This window comes from Paroedura picta, chromosome 2, assembly GCF_049243985.1.
Source record: "Paroedura picta isolate Pp20150507F chromosome 2, Ppicta_v3.0, whole genome shotgun sequence".
Classification (NCBI taxonomy): Eukaryota; Metazoa; Chordata; class Lepidosauria; order Squamata; family Gekkonidae; genus Paroedura; species Paroedura picta.
In genome coordinates, this window is record NC_135370.1 from 36,174,622 (window position 1) to 36,197,352 (window position 22,731).

General features: G+C 44.8%; 1 protein-coding gene across 1 annotated transcript in view; it reads right to left on the reverse strand.

Moving 5' to 3' along the window:
* The window catches only part of DCAF17 (DDB1 and CUL4 associated factor 17), a 34,760-nt gene extending 13,786 nt beyond the window's left edge, over positions 1–20,974 (reverse strand). Inside the window, exons 1-12 of the mRNA XM_077319735.1 lie at positions 20,823–20,974; positions 18,804–19,039; positions 17,306–17,409; positions 15,452–15,542; positions 14,411–14,547; positions 13,199–13,277; positions 12,285–12,374; positions 9,981–10,088; positions 7,366–7,471; positions 4,359–4,501; positions 2,308–2,417; positions 904–991 (exon numbers count right to left, since the gene is read on the reverse strand). Coding sequence (XP_077175850.1) covers positions 904–991; positions 2,308–2,417; positions 4,359–4,501; positions 7,366–7,471; positions 9,981–10,088; positions 12,285–12,374; positions 13,199–13,277; positions 14,411–14,547; positions 15,452–15,542; positions 17,306–17,409; positions 18,804–18,980 — 1,233 coding nt within the window. The 5' untranslated portion in view covers positions 18,981–19,039; positions 20,823–20,974. The remainder of the gene's footprint in view (positions 1–903; positions 992–2,307; positions 2,418–4,358; positions 4,502–7,365; positions 7,472–9,980; positions 10,089–12,284; positions 12,375–13,198; positions 13,278–14,410; positions 14,548–15,451; positions 15,543–17,305; positions 17,410–18,803; positions 19,040–20,822) is intronic.
* Positions 20,975–22,731: the final 1,757 nt, after the last annotated feature.

The following is a 22,731-nucleotide window of genomic DNA, read 5'->3' on the forward strand; positions in this document are numbered from 1 at the left end:
CCAGACACCTCCCAGCCTAGGTAAAGCTCCAAGTCCCATCTAATGCTATCACCACTGTTGTCATACATGCACATTACCTCCTCTTTTGACGTTTTGGCGTTTTGCACGTCACCAGCATCCAGCGTCCCAGCAGCAATCCGGCAGCTACATCCTCCATTTTAAAGCGATAAACTGAGGAATCCCAATAAGTAGATTCCCCGAGCCATGTTGCACAACCATGTTGAGCCCACCGACCTCTCCTTCTACCTGGAACAGGGCTTCCCCCCCCTTTTTTGTAGCAAACTGCCTGGAGCAACAAATATATGTTGCTTAGTCCAGGCAGAGAAAAAAAAATTCCCCTTAATGCACAAAGCATGCCTCTCAGACCCCCTTCCCCCCCCCAAAAAAAACCCTTAAGAAAATTACTTTTCTTGAGCTTCAAAGCTGTGGGGTGGCATTAAAATAAGCACTATGCATGTATGATTAGATGCATAAGCATCCCAACTGAGAAGTTTCACTTTAAAAAAAAGCCAAATACTTGTATTGCTGTCCCTTTAAAACAGGGGGAAAGGTGATTGGCTGCCTGCCATAAGTGACAAAACAACGGCTTGAAATGAATATGATAACAGAAGAAAGATGGCTTTCTTCTGCCATAAGGGACAGGCAGGGGGAGAGCATAGCGCGTTGTTCCCCTCCGCCATTTCAGGCAGCCATGCAGAGTGCCAGGAAGCACAAAAAAGTGGCAGAAGAAAGCAAGAGAGCAAGCAGGTAAGAAATGGTGGGAGGTGCAATTTTTTATAGCGTCACAATTTCGCTGGCATGATCCTTTTTTTTTTTATGTGCGGAAACGCCTTGAAAATATCCCCCCCCCCCCCGACAAACAGACAGTACTGTTTTTATGCCGTTTTCTGGTTGTATCCTCACATCATTTTCCCTGTGGGCTTCAATGATAAAGTCTTCTTTGACTTCCTGCTGTTCTGTGACACTATCAGTTTCTTTCAGCTTCAAAATTCTGTTGAGGGGGAGGAAAAATAAAGAAACAGAGTCCCAGTCACAAGAAGGCCTAATCCGGATTCACATTTTTATCTTGTCAAGCATAAATACTGCATTTACTATACAAGTTTATCACCATAGGAATGGGTTACTTGAAAGGATCTTCTGCATGATGGGATCAGGTTACATCATGCTTTTAATAGGCATGTTTTTAGCAACTGGATCTTTTCATTTAACTTTTCATTTAACTTGCTTTTATGGCTTATGACTCTAAGAATCACCCCCCCCCACCCATGATATACTCAAAGAGCTGGGCCCTGGACACGATTCACGATTACGTCAGGCCAAAGGATCCTGTTCAGGTTCTGAATACAACTACACTACCAAGTCAGTCAGAGGTGGTGTTGTACAATGAGCCTTCGGGGACGGCAGTATATCAATATAATCAATATAATCAATATAATCAATATAATCAATAATATAATCAATAATATAATCAATAATATAATCAATAATATAATCAATATAATCAATATAATCAATATAATCAATATAATCAATATAATCAACAAACAAATAAATAATTAAACTACTCTACCAAGTCAGTCAGTTAGAGGTGGTGTTATACAATGAGCCTTCGGGGAGGGCAGTATATAAATATAATCAATATAATCAATATAATAAATAATGCAACTACTCTACCACGTCAGTCAGTTAGAGGTGGTGTTATACAATGAGCCTTCAAATATAATCAATATAATAAATATAATAAATAATGCAACTACTCTACCAAGTCAGTCAGTTAGAGGTGGTGTTATACAATGAGCCTTTGGGGAGGGCAGTATATAAATATAATAAACATAATAAACAAACAAACAAATAAATTATGCAACTATTCTACCAATTCAGTCAGTTAGAGGTGGTGTTATACACTGATGCTTCGGGGAGGGCGGTATATAAATTGAATGAATGAATGAATGAATGAATGAATGAATGAATGAATGAATGAATGAATGAATGAATGAATGAATGAATGAATGAATGAATGCCAGTGTGGTGTAGTGGATTGAGCAGTGGACTAGCACCCTGGGTTATCTGAGCTCGAATCCCCACTTCTATTATGAAAGCTTGCTGGGTGACCTTGGCCTAGTCACAAACTCTCAGCCTGGACTACCTCACAGGGTTATTGTGAGAAAATGGGGGAGGGGAGAACAAAGTTCTGAGTTGCTTTGAGTTCCAACTGTGGAGGGGAAAGCTGGATACAAATAAACAAAAGCAAATTTGCAGCCTAGGAAACCTGCTCCTTCACTCCTGCAAATCTCAATAAATGCTTACTTAATCAAATTTGGTCCCACATGAAGTATTCTTCCAGAACTGTCCGGGTGGAAAGAGATCCAATCGGGTTCCAGCGAGCAGCACTTCATGTCCTGTATGCCATTCTTTGCCTAAAATAACAATAATTTTATTCTTATAAGCTGCCCTTCTCAATAGACTCAGGATAGGTAACATCAGATCAAACAACCATGCAGTACAATATACAATAGACTGGTGGTCCCCAACCACCGGGCCGTAGTCCGGTGCCGGGCCACGAAGGCCCTGGCACCGGACCGAGGCTCCCTCTCCCCACCCCACCCCGCAGTAAGAAACTTCCCAGACCGCAAGCAAATCGGCTGCAAAAGCTTGCGGCCCGGCAAGCTTCTTTTTGTGGGAGGGGGGGAGAGGGAAGCACGGCCGCGCATGCGCGTTTGCGGCCGCGCATAGTGCAAACTCGCATTGCGCATTCGCCAGGTGATCGCCCTCCCCTACCGCAGGCGGTCTGCAGCCTTAAAAAGGTTGCGGACCACTGCAATAGACCTTTTACAATTAAATAATTAGTTATTAAAATCATTATTAAAACCGCCCACCTTATAATTTTAGACCACTGAAGTGCAGTTGGCATTTAACCAGTGGAGGTTAGGTGGGTTCTCAAGCATCTTCATGGTACTAATTCCTGGCCTCAGCCATAGGTCTGACAGAACAGCCTTGTCTTACAGGCTCTCCAGAACTGTTTAAAGTCACAGAGGGCCCTGATCTCACTAGGGAGAGCATTTCACCAGCCTTGGGCCACAGCTGAAAAGGCCCTGGCCCTGGTTGAGGCCAAGGACCCTAAGCAGATTTTGGTCAATCAGTCTTAAAGGTCTTTTGGGGATATAGGGGAATACCTAATGGATATCTAACAGAATAGCAAGTTCAGAAATGTAAAAAATTCCAAGCATAAACACAGAGAAAGGTTCTTTGTCCCATCCATATCCAGAGCCCATTCCGCACACAATAGATAATGCACTTTCAATACACTTTAGAAGTAGATTTTCCTGTTCTGTTAAATCTTCAAATTCAGTCCAGGGACCTCCCGTTCGTGACGCCCGGGAGATACTAGGAAAAACTCCCCAACAGATACTGGGCCCTCCTGTTTCACACACGCTTTATCCAGGGGACAAACAACTCATCAAATCCTGTAGATTCTTCTCCAAACAATCCTGATTGAAAAAAGGCTATGCTCCATTTACTTCATGTAAATAATTGGTAGGAACACTTTTGCCCTGAGTCAAAAAGACCCCAGCTATTTACAACCGACTGCTGCTCCAAAAAAGATGTCTTTCACTCCCCACTGTGGTGTTTAATAATAATTTATGTTGTTTGCACAATATACATTTATGGTTGGCCCTTTTGTACATTGGGCTCATTGTCAGTACCAATATCTGGCATTCCCTCTTCTCCCCTCTGAGTAGGAGATGGCCAAGCAAATTTTATCTATAATTCCTGTATTTTAAATTGTTCTCTATGCAAAATAATTTATAAATGACGCATTTTAAGTTGTCAAAGCAGTAGAATTAGTTTAGGTTTGACGGGACAATATTGCCTATATCTCAATATCCCCACAAAATCCTGGTTGTTTTTTTTTCCAGGAAAAACCTGAGGAAAACCTTCAAAATTTCCAGAAATTTTACATCTCTAAGTACAAGACTTATAATTTACTAGCTCCCTAGGATCTACTCCAGGGGTAGTCAAACTGTGGCCCTCCAGATGTCCATGGACTACAATTCCCAGGAGCCCCTGCCAGCGAATGCTGGCAGGGGCTTCTGGGAATTGTAGTCCATGGACATCTGGAGGGCCACAGTTTGACTACCCCTGATCTACTCTATTGTTTATGTGCCTCATATTCACATCTAATGTTACAAAGATGCTCTCTGAACAGTGTTTGGTGTCTTCTCTTCTAGTGGAAACAATGATTACGGAAATAGCAGGTGCCAAAAAAGGGAAATGTTTGGTTCTTCCGTAATCTTTGAGACGGTGGGTGCATACAAAAACGGAACGACACGAGAAGGATTGTGGTTTGAACATATTACCAAAGTGTGGTCTTTCAGAGAACGAACATGGAAGATTCCTCTTTGGCTTTTCTTGTTAGGTGTGATGATATAATGCCAAGGGTACCCTCCAATTTGAAATGTGTTCTCCAGGGAAGACACCTCAAAAAGCAGATCTGGAGTATCTGAACAGCAATGAACATTAAGACCACTGTTTACCTTAACAGATTTGCAATTCCACTTGTTCTCAAGCACATCTTTAAAACGTGGGTCGTGCTCAGCGAAGCAGCATTAAAGGCAGACAGTTCCCTTTTTAAAATAATAAAATAAAATTCCCTGCCTGAGAGTTTGATCACGAAGCCATGCCATTCAATTAACGTTAGAGCAAAAAAGCATCTTGATTTAATAAATGGCAGAAGCAAGTTTTCCTTTCCACTATGATGAGCGACATGGCAAATGACAAAACCCTAGACTTTCCTTTCAACAATCATCCCTCCTAGATACTGGGGCATATCTATGCTACATTCAGTCATCCCGGAGAAACCTAGGACTAAATAGCAATAGTGGAATTATCAATAGAGCATCCAACTCTCATAGTTCTTTGTGGGAAGCCATGACTGATAAATTGGTATAAAACTGATTCATACTTCTTGTATGCCAGAGGATGGCCACAGGCACAGCCATCTTTAAAACGAGATTAGATAGATTCATGGTCTGCCAGTGGCTACTAGCCATGGTGACTAAAGGGAACCTCCATGTTCAGAGGCAGTCATCCTCTGAATCCCAGCAGCAGGAGGCAACATCAGCCTCTGGCCTCTAGGTCCTGCTGTTGGCCCTCCAATGGAACTGGTTGGCCATTGTATGGGACAGGATGCCAAACTAGGTCTGTTCCAGCCAAACTCTTCTTATGTTCTTAGCTATCTATGCCTTCTCTTCTAGCATTGCTATCTGATAGTAATTTTAACTTAAAACTCGGCCAGCAAACTTTACAAACTAACCTGTTTGACCAACCAGCATTCATTCTCCCCATCTGCAATGGGTAGAGCACCCATTTTGAACATGAAAACATTATCCTGCCTTGTCATGACACAGAACGCGTTTTGAACAAAAGCCTTGCAGGAGTCACAGCATATTGTTATTTAATTTCTATACTCCCCTCCCAGAACCAGCTAAGAACGGAGCACATCATACAGTTACAAATATAATTAAAATAAGATATAACAAAACATTAAAGGTAAAGGTAAAGGTAAAGGCATCCCCTGTGCAAGCACCGGGTCATGTCTGACCCTTGGGGTGACGCCCTCCAGCGTTTTCATGGCAGACTCAATACGGGGTGGTTTGCCAGTGCCTTCCCCAGTCATTACCGTTTACCCCCCAGCAAGCAAGCTGGGTACTCATTTTACCGACCTCGGAAGGATGGAAGGTTGAGTCAACCTTGAGCTGACTGCTGGGATTGAACTCCCAGCCTCATGGGCAGAACTTCAGACTGCATGTCTGCTGCCTTACCACTCTGCGCCACAAGAGGCTCTTAACAAAACATTAAAACAATTTAAAGTGCATTAGCATTTTAACATCAATTATTGTCATGCAACCCTGTGATTGGTCACTATCAGAAGTTCTTCTAGATGTGTCTTGATGGGGGCATATATGTCAGGAAGGGCCTGTAGATATTATAAGGTCATTCACCCCAACCAAAACCTTGGCAGAAGAGCTCTGTCTTGCAGGCCCTGTGGAATTATGCCAGCTCTGGCTGGGCCTAGATCTTCTGTGGGAGCTCATTCCACACAGTAGGGGCCAGGTCTGAGAACATCCTGGCCCTGGTTGAGGTCAGTTATACTTCCTTGGGGCCAGGGACCATCAATCACTTGGTATTTGCAGAGTGAACCGCTCTTCGGGGGACATAGGCCCAGACCACAGATGGCCTTAAAGTAAGTATCAGAACCTTAAACCTGATCTGGAATTCACGTTGGAAGCCAGTGCAGCTGCTGGAGCATAGGCCAAATGTGGGCCCTCCAAGGTGTTCCTGCAAGGACCCGGGCAGCTGCATTCTGGACCAACTGTAGATTCCGGGCCAGGGATAACTGAGTTACAGAAGTCCAGTCTAGAGGTGACTGTTGCTTGGATCACTGCAGCTAGGTGTTGCAGCACCAAGTAGGGCACTAGTAGTTTGACTTGGCGAAGGTGGAGAAATGCTACTCTCATGATCTGTGCATCCATGGTAAGGGAGGCATAGAAGATCATGCCCAAGTTCCTGGCTGGGTGTGCAGCTTATTCTGGGTGTGCAGCAGCCTGGCTGGTGTGCAGCTTATAAGCTACACACCAGCCAGGCAGGGTAAGCATGCTTCCTCACATGGGCCTTTCTTACCCAACCACAGGACCTCTGTCTTTGAAGGGTTTTGCTTCTGGGCATCTGGCAAATGACCCCGGGGGTGAATCTGGGCAGCTGTCCATCAGGAGGTAGAACTGGGTGTCATCAGCATATTGGTGACACCCCGGCCCAAACCCTTGGACAAGCTGGCCAAGACGGCACATAAAGATGTTGAATCAAGGTGGGGCGAGAACCGCACCCTGTGGCACTCTACAAGGGAGTTCACAGAGGCATAATACGTTCTCCCCAAGGGCAACCCTCTGTCCGCCACTCTGGTAAAAGGAGATCAGCCACTGTAATGCTGTCCTCTGTATCCCTATGTCAGCAAAGCAGAGAGCCAAAGGCAAATGACTGACTACGTCGTACACTGCTATGAGATCCAGCATCACAAGCAGCACTGACCCGCCTCGATCCAGCTGTTGTTGGAAGACTTTTGTGAGGGTTTGGTTTTTTAATTGTTGTTTTGCTGGGTGAGCTTTTAAAGATTGTGGACTGACTGTAAGCCACAAGAATGAGGCGAGACAGCAGTCCCAAGAGGAAGAGGTAAATTGGGTTTACACAATAAAGCAACTGGTCCTCTAGAAAAGAACACAAGAAGCAGCATTGCTGGCAGCACCAGACTCTTCTGTGACACACAACCTCATCGGCCAAGGAGAGGAAACAAAAATGCTTTATAAATACCTGTTATTTTAATGTTGCAAGGAACTCCAAAAGGGTATTTCCCCACAATCCCAATTTTGCCGTTCCAGTTGTATTCGTGTCCCAAATCCACTTGTTGTGTCATAAACTTTAAAAAAAAAGCCAAAGTTAATTAATTCTTTTTGCATGTGCAACATATGTTATTCTACAGAAACTTTTGACAGTGCACTGCCACTTAAGGAAAGGAAGTCCGTGCAGACATAAATGTGTTTCCTTATTAGAATAGTTGGTTTTTATACCCCGCTTTTCACTGCCCAAAGGAGTCTCTAAACAGCTTCCCATCGCCTTCCCTTCCCCTCCCCACAACAGACACCCTGTGAGGCAGGTGGGGCTGAGAGAGCTCTGACAGGACTGCTCTGTGAGAACAGCACTATCAAGACTGTGATAAGCCCAAGGTCACCTGGCTGGCTGCATGTGGAGGAACAGGGAGTCAAATCTGGTTTTCCAGATTAGGAGCCACTGCTCTTAACCTCTACACCATACTGGGCATTGCCTTGTCCCTTAATATGAACTAAAATTTATTTTCAGCAGCATACACAAATGCTTCAATTCACTATTTTACACGCTCCAAGATACTATTTCTTTAATTTTCAATGTGTTATCTGCTGTTTTTAAACAACAGTAGGTAATACACTGAAAATAAAGAGACAAGAAGAATACAAAGTTCTCAAGCCATAAGGCTGATGTTAAGCTGCAACAACAAGCCTTTAAATAGCATATAAAAGTACAATATAAGGAGGGAAAGTGCAAGCGATCCACTGCTATACAGAGAAAACAAAGGCTATCTATAAGTACGCTCTGCGGGTGAGAATTTATTGGTCGTTCCTGGCCATAAACAAGCACGCCTCGCCTCAACCGGGGCCAGGGCCTTTTCAGTCCTGGCCCCGACCTGGTGGAATGGTCTCCCAGATGAGCTGCGGGCCCTGCGGGCCCTTCCAACATTCCACAGAACCTGCAAAACGGAGCTCTTCCACCAGGTCTACGGTTGAGGCTGGAGCAGTGGGGGAAGATCAATGCCGCCCCCCGGTGTTAAGCTACAACTTGATTACTTCGTCTCTCCTACCTCCTCCCTCTAGAGCAGGGGTAGTCAAACTGCAGCCCTCCAGATGTCCATGGACTACAATTCCCAGGAGCCCCTGCCAGCATTTGCTGGCAGGGGCTCCTGGGAAATGTAGTCCATGGACATCTGGAGGGCCGCAGTTTGACTACCCCTGCTCTAGAGGTAGGGGTTGGGGCTAGAGGGGGGGGGGTTCCGCCATGTTTTAATATGGTTTTAATGGGAGGTTTTAACTGGAGATCCAAGCACTCGAAAGCTCACACTTTGAATAAATCTTTGTTGGTCTTAAGGTGCCACAGGACTCTGATTTTATTGTGCTACTTCAGACCAACACAGCTACCCATTTGAATTTAGGCTGGTAAATAAGCATTCGTTAGTGGTTTCGTTGCCGATGCCCCCGGCGAGTTCTCAGTCCTTTGTGATGGTGGTCTCTATTTTGGAGGACAGCTCCTTGGGGGAGTTCCCAGATTCTTCCTTCCCTCCCATCATGCTCACTACCTCCCCAAAGCGTATTTGAACAAGAGCAAGTTGCTAGCAGTTTTGGCAACGACTGTGTCGTTGGTTATATTCCAGCTGGTTTTCGATCTGTGAATCTTGGGTTTATTGCAGATCTTTGACATTTTAACCCACTGTTTACTGGCAACCAGTTGGTAGAATGGGTTGCCGGTTGAAGTGTGAGCCCTTACAGAGCTTCCCAAGTTCTGGAGGGTTTGCAAGACGGCACTCTTCCACCAGGCATTTGGCTGAGGCCCAGGACCACCAACCCCATCAAGCTGGATCCCTAGCCAGACACCCCCCCTAGCATTACCCCTCCACTATGCCTGATCAACTGCAATCCATATTACTCCTGGGCACCAAGAGCAGGAACGGGGTACATAGATTGCTTTAATGTATTTTTAAAACTTAAATTTACTGCATTGGCTTTTAACTTATTGTGTAAGCTGCCCCAAGACCACAAGGAGAGGGGGTGACCTATAAATTGAAACATAAATAAATAAACAAGAAGTCTGGAAAGATGGGATGTAGACTGTTAAAATAGGAAACAACACAGTCCTATATACTGTTATGCCATTCTAAGGCTAAAAGGTAAAGGTATCCCCTGTGCAAGCACCAGGTCATGTCTGACCCTTGGGGTGACGCCCTCCAGCGTTTTCATGGCAGACTCAATACGGGGTGGTTTGCCAGTGCCTTTCCCAGTCATTACCGTTTACCACCCAGCAAGCTGGGTACTCATTTTACCGACCTCGGACGGATGGAAGGCTGAGTCAACCTTGAGCCGGCTGCTGGGATTGAACTCCCAGCCTCATGGGCAGAAATTTCAGACTGCATGTCTGCTGCCTTACCACTCTGCGCCACAAGAGTCTATCAAAGTCAATTAGCTTAGAAGGCCATAACTCTGTTTAGGATGGCACTGCGAGGTTCTGGGAGCAGAGACCTATATATTTTCCCCATAGATTGCTCTGTAAATGCCACATGACACCGGTGCTCTTGTAACACCTCTGTACAGTATCAATAAACAACAACATTGAGGTTCCATTACCTTTTTGGAGATGGACTGGAAGCTGTATAGCCTGACAAGACCCATGCTGTGCATCACAATCAGCATTCTGTGAGACACGGCGACATCTGTGATGCTGCTTCCAAATGTCTAGTTTGAGGGAGGACAAAAGAGCTCATGAGGGAAGAAGAAAATAACAGCAGAGGTCTCCGGCACTTGACAAGCGTTGGTAAAAGGACAGAATGTCCCTGTTCTCTGTATCCGGTGGAAAGAGCAAGAATAAGCATCCTTCAAAGGCAGGCGTACCACTACCGACCATTTCACCAAAGCAAATGCCAGGCAGGCAAGACAGGGCTAAGAACAGGCACTCATGGAATACAACATTTGACAGATGTAACATTTCACAGGATATTTTACCAACACTTGTGAAAGTGCAGGAGCAGAGATAACCCCCCCTCCAAAAGTGAAAACATTTGTTCACTGCTGATCTCTCTCTCTCTCTCTCTCTCTCTCTCTCTCACACACACACACACACACACACACACACACATACACATTGTGGTAAAGGAACCACTTTGAGTTGCTGGAATGCTCACCCAAGCACGTATGCATTTTGTATATTGATCAGCAGGAACAGGTGCATTTGATAAAATGACGGGGTTTATATCCTGTTTTTCACTACCCGAAGGAGTCTCAGAGCAGCTTACTATCACTTTCCTTTCCTCTCCCCACAAAAGACACCCTGTGAGGGAGGTGAGGCTGAGAGAACCCTGACAGGACTGCTCTGTGAGAACAGCTCATGACACGACTGTGACTAGCCCAAGGTCACCCAGTTGGATGCATGTGGGCAGCGGAGAATCAAACCCGGGTCGCCAGATTAGAAGCTGCCACTATTCACCACTATACCAAATTCATTCAAACTCAAATTTGTCAAATTCCAAATTTTCCACCAAGGAAGGCCAAGTCCAAATTCTGAGCCTTCGGGGAGGGCAGTATATAAATGTGAAAAATATAAATAAAATTGAAATAAATAAATTCTCCTTCCACATTGCATAATAATTTGTCGTTGCCTCCTGTCAGGGAAAAACAGCACAGGGGAAGGAAACAGTGGATCCTGGGGTTTGGTGACGCTTCACCTTGAGCTTGGGGCCCAACAGTGCCCATGTTTCCACATTTCTTATAGTGTAGGAATGTTTTACCCTGAACTGGTTGGCTCAGATTAGCCTGGTCTCATCAAACCTCGAATTCCAGTCTCCCGATGCAGAGAAAAGCAACAGCAAAGCAACTTTTGCCTCTTGCCTCAACAACTCTACAGCAGGGGCAGCCAACCTGTGGCTCTCCAGATGTCCATGGATTACAATTCCCATGAGCCCGTGCTGGCAGGGGCTCATGGGAATTGTAGTCCATGGCCATCTGGAGAGTCACAGTTTGGCCACCCTTGCCCTACAGGCTGTCCTTAAGTTGGCTGTGACATAATGACACTTTTACACACAGAGACACACACATAGGAATGTTCTCCTCCCCGAGTATTATATTTTTATTTTAGTTACATGATACACCCAAATACACATGGAAAATGTACTACTGTATCTGTACAGGACCACGATCCTATTTGTAAAGACTTGGAAAACTGGCTGTTTTATGGAACAGCGACAATAATTTTACAGAAAATAAAACTTAATTAGCAAATCCTGACACCTCCTGGGTGGAGGGAGAATAGACTCTGGGGAAAGGAAGACAAGTCTTCTTGAAGTGTATGAAAAGCACACTAATAGGTAGGCTTGGAGGCTTTGGCTGCTTCGGTGGTCATTCCAGCCCAAAGCGGCTAGTGCCGCAGTGCGGAAGGGAGAGGTGCACCTACGTGTGTATGCCGACTGGCACACCTCCTTGGGTGCCACCCCTCCCCCCCTGCGCCACGGCGCTAGCCACTTTGGGATGGAATGGCCACCGAAGCGTGCCAAAGCATGCCGAAGCTCTCAAAACCTACTAATGGGGTTTATGCTGTTCCAATTCTCCTAGATAAGAGATCACTAGCTTATCGACACGATAAAATCAGAGTCCAGTAGCCCCTTTAAGACCAACAAAGATTTATTCAAGGCGTGAGCTTTCGAGTGCAAGCACTCTTCCTCAGACTAAGAACTGACCATCATAACAGTACGACATAACAGGAATGCTACTGTTATGATGGTCAGTTCTTAGTCTGACGAAGGGTGCTTGCACTCGAAAGCTCACGCCTTGAATAAATCTTTTTTGGTCTTAAAGGGGCTACTGGACTCTGATTTTATTGTGCCACTTCAGACCAACACGGCTACTCATTTGAATCTAACTTATCAACAGTAAACTTACTTTTTTGTCGATTTCTAGCATTCCGATAAATGAAAGTGGCAGAACTCTGAATACAGCGAGAAAGAAGAGCACAGACTGTTGGATGCCTACCTAGGAAGAAAGACAATGAAAACAGTTCTTATGGGTCAGCTTGTAGGCCACTAGGAAATGTGCAGGTAAGAATTCTCTCTTGCCTTTTCTCAAATATAGAAAAAGCCATGAGCTTACCCACCCATAAACATATTTTTCCTGACGTTCACACACAGATACACACTCCCCCGCTTCCACTAACAAAGTCTCTAAAAAACTAAGATGAAGCAATCGAGGTAATATCCCAGAATGGTCTTGATACACCTAGAGATTTGCAAGCTGCCCATGGAAAGGGGACAGGGGCTAGACTTGTGCTATTATTATTATTATTATTTAATTTTTAGACCGCCCTTCTCCAAATAGGGCGGTTTACAACATAAACAGTTAAAACACAATAAAATCCCCATAAAAACCCCAATTAACATCAACAACAAGTCACATATAACATATAAGCGGCAGTGGTCACAATTCTAATCGTATTTACCCGACTTCCCCCCAAGTTCAGCCTGGTGGGGAGAATAATATTCAGAAGAGGGTGGCACCAATGTAATAGATCTAACAATGATCTCGATGTTAGAGATCTCAATATTGGAGGGGATCCTCTGATGGATTAGTAGGAGAGCTGCCCTGGCCTCAACCATATGCCTGGCGGAAGGGTAGCCATATTAGTTTGCTGTAGCACAATGAAACAAAAGTCCACTGGCATCTTAAAAGTCTCATGAAGCCTCAGAGAGAAAATCAGGGACAAATATTTCCCCAAACCCACTATACTCAGTGACAAGATGGATACTTACAAAAAAGGTCTCTTCAACTATTCGGACATAAACATTTTCAAGTAAACATACCTGCCGTGCAGCTGCTGGGACCTTACACTGAGAGGATTTCACAACCATGATCTCTTGAGGGGTATCCCAGCTCAGATATCTGTTGGGGATAAAAGGTCAATTTAACCAAATAAATAAACGAAAAGCAAAACATATGGCATTGAAAAACTGTAACAATTGGCTAATTCTAAAAAGGTTACCAAAATAGGGATATTGTGCCACTGACACATTTTTCTCCCACTTTTCCTCCACAGAATTCAGGGCTGCATAATATTGTTCTCCCTAATTTTATCTTCACAACAACCCTGTGAGGTAGGTTAGGCTGAGACTGTAACGAGCCCATTGTTCCCCAACAAGCAGGATAAAGATTTGAACCTTGATCTCCCAGACCCCACTATAATACAGAATCAAGGCTCACCAAGTCAGTGACTTTCTCTGACTGACAGTGCCATCCTAAGCAGAATTACATCTTTTTAAGTCCATTAAGATTTAGAAAAGAAAAGCTCTGTTGAGCCACCCTGGTATAGCCGTTAAACTCAGCAGCTCTAATCTGGAGAACCGGGTTTGATTCCCCTCTCCTCCACGTAAAGCCAGCTGGGTGACCCTGGGCTGGTCACAGTTCTCTTAGGGCTGTTCTCACTCAGCAGTTCTCAGAGCTCTCTCAGCTTCACCCACCCCACAGGGTGTCTGTTGCGGTGAGAGGAAGGGAAGGCGATTGTAAGCCGCTTTGAGACTCCTTTGGGTAGAGAAAATCAGGGTATAAAAACTAACTCTTCTTCTGTTTAGGATTGCACAGCTAAGACACCCATTCTGTATAATGGCAAAAAGACAGTGGCCTAACGGAGCTGATCTATGAACAAAAGGATATTCACCATATCTTGAAAAACATTCATTCGGCTGTTGTAGAAGGTGGTAAATGAAAACTTGGAAAGACCTTGCTAGTCTTCCTCAAAGACCCAACGCCCTTGCTGTGTTTATGGAAATGCTGGTAGCAAGTAAAGACCACCTTCTGGCTCAGATTTTACATTTATCACAAATTAATCTGTTGCAATATTTGGAAGAGTAGCCTTGTGAGTCTGATGGGAAGTACTTGTAGGCTGGAAAGTGGACTTGAGCCATAGGCCTATCTAGTCAGAAGTAACTTCCATGCAACAGGACTGGGATTTGCTTGTTATGTCCCTCTCCGACTGCCAACTAACTCAAATGGTCTCACAGTAAGCCTACCTTGATTACCTGAATTTGCAGCTGGAAGTAAGATACACTTTCTCAACTATTTCTCCAGTACTCGCAGAGAGACGGAAAAGCCAGTTATGTGCCGTCAGAACTGCTAAGGATGGCTTGTAATCCGATGGCCTGGGCAGCACTCCGCCCTGTTTTTTTAAAAAGTCAGCTTTAATCGCATGAATAAGTAGAGGCGGTAAAAACATACGCAATGGTTCAGGGTAACAGCGAAGCAAATAAACATCTTATCAAAGATGGTTCTAAGCAGTGGGTTCCAGACCCTGAAGCAGCCTGACCATTTTTGGAAATTCTCCATCTTTGGAAATTTTTAAAAAGAGGCTGGATAGCCATCTGACGGAGAGGCTGATTCTGTGAAGGCTTAAGGGGGTGGCAGGTTACAGTGGATGAGCAATAGGGTTGTGAGGTTCCTGTGTAGTGCAGGGGGTTGGACTAGATGACCCAGGAGGTCCCTCCCAACTCTATGATTCTATGATGCTATGATTCTGTGACCTTGTGCTGACAAGGGAGTGCAGCATGTCACTGGATCCAGACAACACAGAGGCACCCTTATTTTCCCCTCCTCCCAAGTACAAGGCCTCCAGAACAACACCGCTGTCACCATAGCAATGGGCATTTTCCTATTCCTGCGGTAAACGTAAAAGACAATGGTAATGTACAATAATAGGCAGCAGCTAGCCAGCACAGCTGCTCTTTTAGACTCTTAGAGCATGTATCGGATTGTGCTTTGCAAAGGAGCATTCATTTGCTAGAGAACATTCTCTATCTGTTCAGACTCCACCGTCCTAGGAGGCAGGGAGGTCACCACGGTGACAGACCACAGGCACGTTCCTTTTAGGTATATATAAAAACAAGCAGACGCTGTCTGTTTTAGCCTCTAAAGGTGTTAGCCAGGGCTTACTTCATTGGTTGGGCTTGCAATTAAACTGAGTGCATTCATTTATTTTTACATAGCACACAAATATAGATTATGACAGAAGAGAGACAGAGTCTTTACTAAGCAGAGTGGCTTTAAAGGGGAAAAAAGAACCTTACCACAGGACATTCCAGTAATAAAGCATCCTCTATTTTTTCTGATTTAGAGCACGCTGGCATTTGATAAATTATCCTTGGCTCAGGTGTGACACTGAGGAAAAAAGGGATTAGAGTGTATCGCTTTCCATTATTCGAAAGGTCTTTCTGAGTACTATTATCAATCACAGCCAATTCCTTCTGCAACCAGCGTTCAAGACTGCTCCTCAGCTATGTCGCCCAGCATCTCATCCTTTCACAGAATACTGCAGCCTCTGTCTTTTCCTTCTTATGTCTCTTTTTCCACCACCCACAACTCTCCGGCTGCGGCCCATCCATTTTGCCCACTCTAGCCACAATCTGCCACAACCATCTGTAGTGATTTCCACATAACTGTGGGTTCCCTAAGATACAGTGCCGTGGTAATGAAGCTTCCACATGGCAGGTTTCCCTCCATTTTCCCTGTTCCAGGCCCTCAAAGCAGGCTGCTTCTTTTTCAGTTGGCAAATGAACAAAAGTGTCTGTTGGGTTCCCTGAATTCCCTGCTTCCTTGCTTTTTTTTCCTTTTAAGAAAGTCCCTAGTCCCTGTCAAGGGACTACAAATATAAGGCGAATCTGCTGAGAGATTAGCTACTATTATTTGTTGGGTAGCCTAACAGCTTTCCAAATTTTGTAATGTTAATTCCAGAATAGTAACTGAAAGTGGAGTTTTTGGAAGATCATCAATTCATCAATTCATCAATTCATCAATTCATCAATTCATCAATTCATCAGTTCATCAATTCATCAATTCATCAATTCATCAATTCATCAATTCATTCAATTCATATACTGCCGCTGCCAGCAAGCTGGCTTGCGGCGGTTCACAATAAAATTCCATAAAAATACAATAGCACCCTAAAAATATAATAAAATATAATTCTCCTCACAGCCTTAAAAAATCACAGTCTCCATGGCAGTAACAAAACAGTAACTTTTCTCAATGTGCAAGCCCACCATCCCCAGTATGGATTCTAATCAAGATTGGGATAACATGAGTGGAGTAATTTACAAACAGACCCGGTCTAATACTGAGCCTGGGAGTACAGGGGGGGGACCCAATGTCAATTCTCGGGATCTCAGCCCAGCCTCAACCAAATGCCTGGCAGAAGAACACCATTTTACAGGCCCTGCAGTACCCAGAGAATTCCGTCAGGGCTTACAGGTCTTCTGGGAGCTCATTCCACCAGGTAGGGGCCAGGACCAGGAAGGAATGGCCATGAGGGTCACACAAATTAAAAACCCGAGGAGAGGGATCAGACCAAGAGATCCATCTATTTGAGAATACTACTTCAACAATCCACAATTGGGCATGGTGTAACAGCCCTTCCCAAATATTTGCCTCCAGAACTGGCTGTTTGAAAGTCTATAATCCCTGAATGTGGAGGCTCTATTTAGCTGTTATGGATAGTATTCTATTAGAGGTACATTCTCCATTAAATTTTTTCTAAATCTTTTTAATACCCTGCTGACAGCCAAAACTATCACACAGTCTGAAGTTAATTATGGATTGTGTGAAGAATATTTCCTTACTAGTCTTGAATCCCAGGGTTGCAAGAGAGGACAAAAATGACCCTCTCTACATGCCATTCATAATTTTATAATTATATCCCCTCCTCCACTGTTTCTAAACAAAAATATCCAAACACTGCAGCCTTTGAAGACAGTCCAGAGCCCCTTGGTATTTTCTGTAAGCCTCCATTCTACAAATATGCACACACGAGGCAGTTTCATTTATATGGGGTTGCACAGGAAATGTCATAATCTGGTTCACAAGATCTGGCAGAACAAGCAATTCAAAAGCCAAATAAAGAGCAAGTATTCTTTTTTAAAAATTACCTGCTCACACAGCACCGATAATTGTCAAAATAAATTTTTCCACTCTGATAAGCAATTGGAGACGTGGAATGTGTTGTCCAAACATTTTTGAATGTCGTACTTTCCTGAAATAAATCACGTTTTATGAAAATGGCTAATTATTTTTGAAGTGAAGATAAATAACATTATAGTAAACATTGTGAAAAAAAATTAACATGTTTGGAGCTAACAACATGCCTTTTAACTATATCATAAAACCCAGGAAAACAGGACTTTAAATTTAAAAAAAATTCCTTTTAGCCAATGTGAATATGCAAATTATTCATATGCCCTCGACATTTTTTATTATATTAGTTTCCACAGATTGATTAGTGCGATATGCAAGTATTTTAGAAGAAGAAGAAGAAGAAGAAAAAGAAGAAGAAGAGTTCGTTCTTATATGCCACTTTTCTCTCCCCGAAGGAGTCCCAAAGCCTTCCCTTTCCTCTCCCCACAACAGACACCCTGTGAGGTGGGTGTGGCTGAGAGAACCCTGATATCACTGTTCGGTCAGAACAGCTTTCTCAGTGCTGTGGCAATCCCAAGGTCACCCAACTGGCTGCATGTGGGGGAGCACGGAATCGAACCCAGGATGCCAGATTAGAAGTCTGCACTCCTAACCACTATACCAAACTGGCTCTTCCTTTAAAAACTTGAGATTTAAATGCAACATTTCAATGATTACAATTAAAAGAAGGAAAAGAGGTTCAACAGCAGGTGTTTTCCTGCTGATATTACATTGAGCTGGTGTGACACAAAGTTGCACGCCTTTTCATCCTTTAGCTAGTTTAACTTAACTATCTTCCTTGTTTTTAAATTTTCTTGGCATTTCTTTATACCATCAGTTCACTTTCAACTCACATCCATTTTTGATTTGTTTAAATATTAAACAAACTGATCTGAGATAGAGATTCCTGGCAAGACCAGCAGGTCATGATTAAGCACCTGAAAAAAATTTATCTTAGGATAACGGAAACAAGTGTCGGATTGCTTTATCCGATGGTTGGAACTCATAGATCATATACAAACTTTAGTGACTTGCGAAAGAGCCAGCATACATATTAAGAGAATTTAAAACTATTTACTGTTCTGTGTGTTTCGAAATCAGAGGGGAACATTAATCCATCACAGTAAAAATAAACAAAAGTCTTGTGGCATCTTTAAGTGTTTTTTTTTCTAGCATGGGATTCCATGGACTTCACAGGAATCCGAGGAAGTGGTTTCTAATCCACAAATATTTAAGTTAGACTTGAAAACCTGTTAAGTCTTTAAAATGCCACACAACACCAATTTTATTATTCCCAGTTTTATCAATTCCTGTAGGTCAACTTCACGCAATATAGAGTTTCTACATAGTTGTGTATACAATAGCATCAAATCCATATGTAGGTCATTGAAAATGAGCTACATATTGGTTTCATTTTAAATTTCCACTCCAAAAGGTCACCGTTTCGGGAACCTTTAGAAATCAGCAAGATACCTGGCAAATTAACTTCCTCAGGATCCCCATGTTTTTCCTGTAAACGACACCAGCATCTTTTGTATAAAAGCCCAGCGATCTTCTGGCCAGCAGGCGACAGATATTGTGAAGTTTAAATGTATCAGTAGAGGAGGGTCTTGCTGTGGCAGAAGAGGAGGTAGATGAGTTGAGCAACATGTTTTGTGAAGCATTGGGCTTCCACCTCGTTTATGGCTTATTCATTAAGCAGCAGAAGGCTAAAGGGAAGAGACAGAAGGGGGTCTTTCAGTATCCTAGCTTCAAATTTGGAAATCAAACCCAACCAAAGTACAGATACAGAAGCCTTTATTGGCATAATCCAACCAAGCTAAGAAGATCAGAGTCCAGTAGCACCTTTAAGACCAACAAAGATTTATTCAAGGTGTGAGCTTTCGAAAGCTCACGCCTTGAATAAATCTTTGTTGGTCTTAAAGGTGCTACTGGACTCTGATTTTATTGTGCTACTTCAGACCAACATGGCTACTCAATTTGAATCCAAGGTAAGAAGAGTTACCCAACCGTCTACACCAGCCTTTTGCAACCTTTTGACTGTGGAAGAGGCACTGAAATAATTTTTCAGCCTTCCAGGAGCACCAGAAGTGATGTCAGTGTCACACCTCCTTGCCACGCCCCCTGGAAGTGACATCCATTGACCCTTCTAAGAGGAAGTAGTTTAACATGGAATAGTGGCTCCACCCCTCCCAGATACAGAAACAAGGACTCTCTGATGCTTGGGAGGGGGAGCAATGGAAGCAGCCAGTTCTCTAGCTTGTGGCCTAGCCCTAGACCATTAATGCAAGAGGGGCAAAGCTGTGGATCCCCTCCGGAGTTCTCATGGACCCCTGGTCTACACAGATGAATTCAGAGAGATGGCTTAGAATCACCTTCCAAATACATGGCACTGCCTTGGCCGATCAAGGTCATTCTCGTCAGCTCTGACTGGCACCAGTTCTCCAGCAAAGCTCTTTCACAACACCTTCTACCTGTTCCCTTTAGTTTAGTGGTTCTCAACCTGGGGGTTGGGACCCCTTTGGAGATTGAACGACCCTTTCACAGGGATCGAAGCAGGGCAAGCAGCTTAGTCGGGAGAAGGGCACCATACACACAACAGCCTTGCAGGGTAGATCGAAATAGAGCGTTTGTTTGTCTGAAGCGGAAAGAGCGAGATCGGCATGGTGGGACAAGAGGCAGAGCTGAACTGAGAAACCCCGGGGAAAAAACAATTTATATACAATCATGAACAATGGATCTTCACACCATTGGTCAGTTTCGGTTTAATTTCTGTGAAAGAACACTTGCCTAATTTTATGGTTGGGGGTCACCACAACATGAGGACCTGTATTAAAGGGTCGTGGCATTAGGAACATTGAGGACCACTGCTTTAGTTGGTTTAGTTGCTCTGCCAGGGATTGAACCTGGGACCCTCAACATTCCAAGAAGATGCTCCTACCATTCGGGCTGGGAAATTCCTGGAGTTTTGGGGAAGGAAAAGATCTCAGTAGGGTTTAATGCCATAGAGTCCACCCAAAGTGCCCATTTTCTCCAGGAAAACTGAACTCTGCAACTTGGGAGTCCAGAAATCATTCCGGGAGATTCCCCAGCCACCGCCTGGAGACTGCCCACCTTCTCTGCCACTGAGCCACGAGCATTTAGTTGCAGCGGACAAACTTTTTGTGCCGTCGGCGATGCCGCCGCAGGTTTAAGCTTTCCCGTCTCCCAACCCTCCTCCAGTTCTCACGCAGGTCTAAGCCCTGGTGATAGTTTGAACCCTCGAGGCGGCCCTTTGCAGTAGTTCGCGAGCTGCGCGCTTGTTTTGCTTCCAGCACCGCTGACTACAGGCCGACCCACTTCAAAATGATCTTTGTAGGATCGGGCTGCACGGCAGAGATGCGATCCAGAAGCGGGTAACTTGCAAGGGCGTTTCGAGCCACTCAAAATAAAACTTCTCTCGGCTCTTGCCAAGGGGAGATGCCCGCAGCAGGGGAACAAGGGGAGCCGCACCTCTTCTTGCTCATCCTCTGATCCCCGACATATTGACAGCGCGCGGACAAAGCCTCGGAGGGCGGCACCAGATGCAAGCGAAAGCCACGGAACAGGCCTCCCCGGCGCCGCTTCGCGTCCTCCTTGCCCGGCTTTGCAATGCTCGGTGGGAAGCGTAGTCTACACTGCCATACCCTCCCGGAAGCGTCCGGGAAGCTTAAGACTACAATTCCCACAATGCCGTGCTCTCCCCGCAACTTCGGCGCAGTCGTCCGACTCTGTTCAGAAGCAACAAAATTCGAGCCCGGGGGCCCCTGTCAGACCAACAAAGATTTATTCAAGGCCTGAGCTTTGGTGTGCACGCACACTTCCTCAGAGACAGTAAATTAGGAGCAAATTGGTAAACAGCATCACCAACGCAACTCTCCACTTGAAAGTGCGTCGTGGAAGTTCTGCAGCTCGTGGCCGCTTTGCAGACGCGTTGAGAGTTCTGGCGGGGCCGTGTTGGGGGATGTGCTTCCGAGGCGCTGCGCCGCTATTTTCCTTGCGTAGTTCTCAAAGCATTTTCCTTGTCCCTTCCCCTTCCTCTCCCCACAACAGACACCCTGAGAGAGCCCTGATATTACTAAAGAAGAAGAGTTGGTTCTTATATGCCGCTTTTCCCTACCCGAAGGGAGCTCAAAGCGGCTTACAGTTGCCTTCCCTTTCCTCTCCCCACAACAGACACCCTGTGAGGTGGGTGAGGCTGAGAGAGCCCTGATATTCCTGCTCAGTCAAAACAGCTTTCTCAGTGCCGTGGCGAGCCCAAGGTCACCCAGCTGGCTGCATGTGGGGGAGTGCAGAATGGAACCTGGCTTGCCAGATTAGAAGTCTGCACTCCTAACCACTACACCAAACTGATAGTAAGATTCTAGCCCAGTAACACCTTAGGCACGCAGAATTGTTGTCACCCAGCTTGTTGCCCGTGGGAGAGCGCAGAATGAAACCCGGCTGGTCAGATTAGAAGTCTGCACTCCTAACCACTATGCCAAACTGGCTCTATAAGAATACGTGTCAGAAATAATATGGGACTCCCTCCTCTTCTTGGCTCCCTTATAGCCAGTTTTTTTGTATGAAAAAAAGGCAGGGGAGGGGATGGAGAAGCTGAAATTCATTGTTAAGTTTGTTTTAATGATGTTCTTTTTATTGTTGGAAATGCCCCAAGCCCATTTGTGGAGAGGGGTGGTATAAAAATCTGTTCCCTCTTAATAAAACAGTAAGGGGGGTGGGGTGGGCTCAGTCCGGGATGGGAGGGGCAACAATTGGTCCCTTGGCCCCGGACTGACAATCGGAGGAGCCAATCGGAAGCCGCGAAACGCCTTCCGATTGGCCCCTCACCACAACAGACCAAAATTCCATTCAGTCAGCCCAGCCTGGGGCAATATGGAGGCATTGCTGCCAGTCTGCCACTGACCACCGCAGGGAGAGGAGGTCAGCAGGGCTGCCAAGGGGGATGAGAACAGAGGCTTGGACAGGCTGCGCCAGCCCTTTTCGCCCCAAGGCTGTCCTAACTGTTATGTCCAACTGCAAATTGCCTCAGAACCCTGACAAAGCTGGCAGGAGGCTGGAGAATGCGCTCCCTCCACACACACACCCCGCTTCAGGCCTGCTGCAAAGGTGGGGGTTTGGAGGTGGGGCTTCCTCTTCCCACTGCCAAGCTCTAGCGCCCGTTGTATTCTTGGATGCAACAGGCTTTGCCCCTAATCAAATTATAAATAAGTAGATAGATGCAGTACTTCTTCCAGTGTAGCACTTGTTTCATGGAAAGAAGTGAGTTCTTTCCTGTCCGTAAAGCCTTAAAATTAATTTTTGCTACTCTTTAAAAAGCCACAAAGTTCCTGTTGATGGTCTCTCATGATTACTTTCAGGTTAACTCAAGTAAATTGTTCAA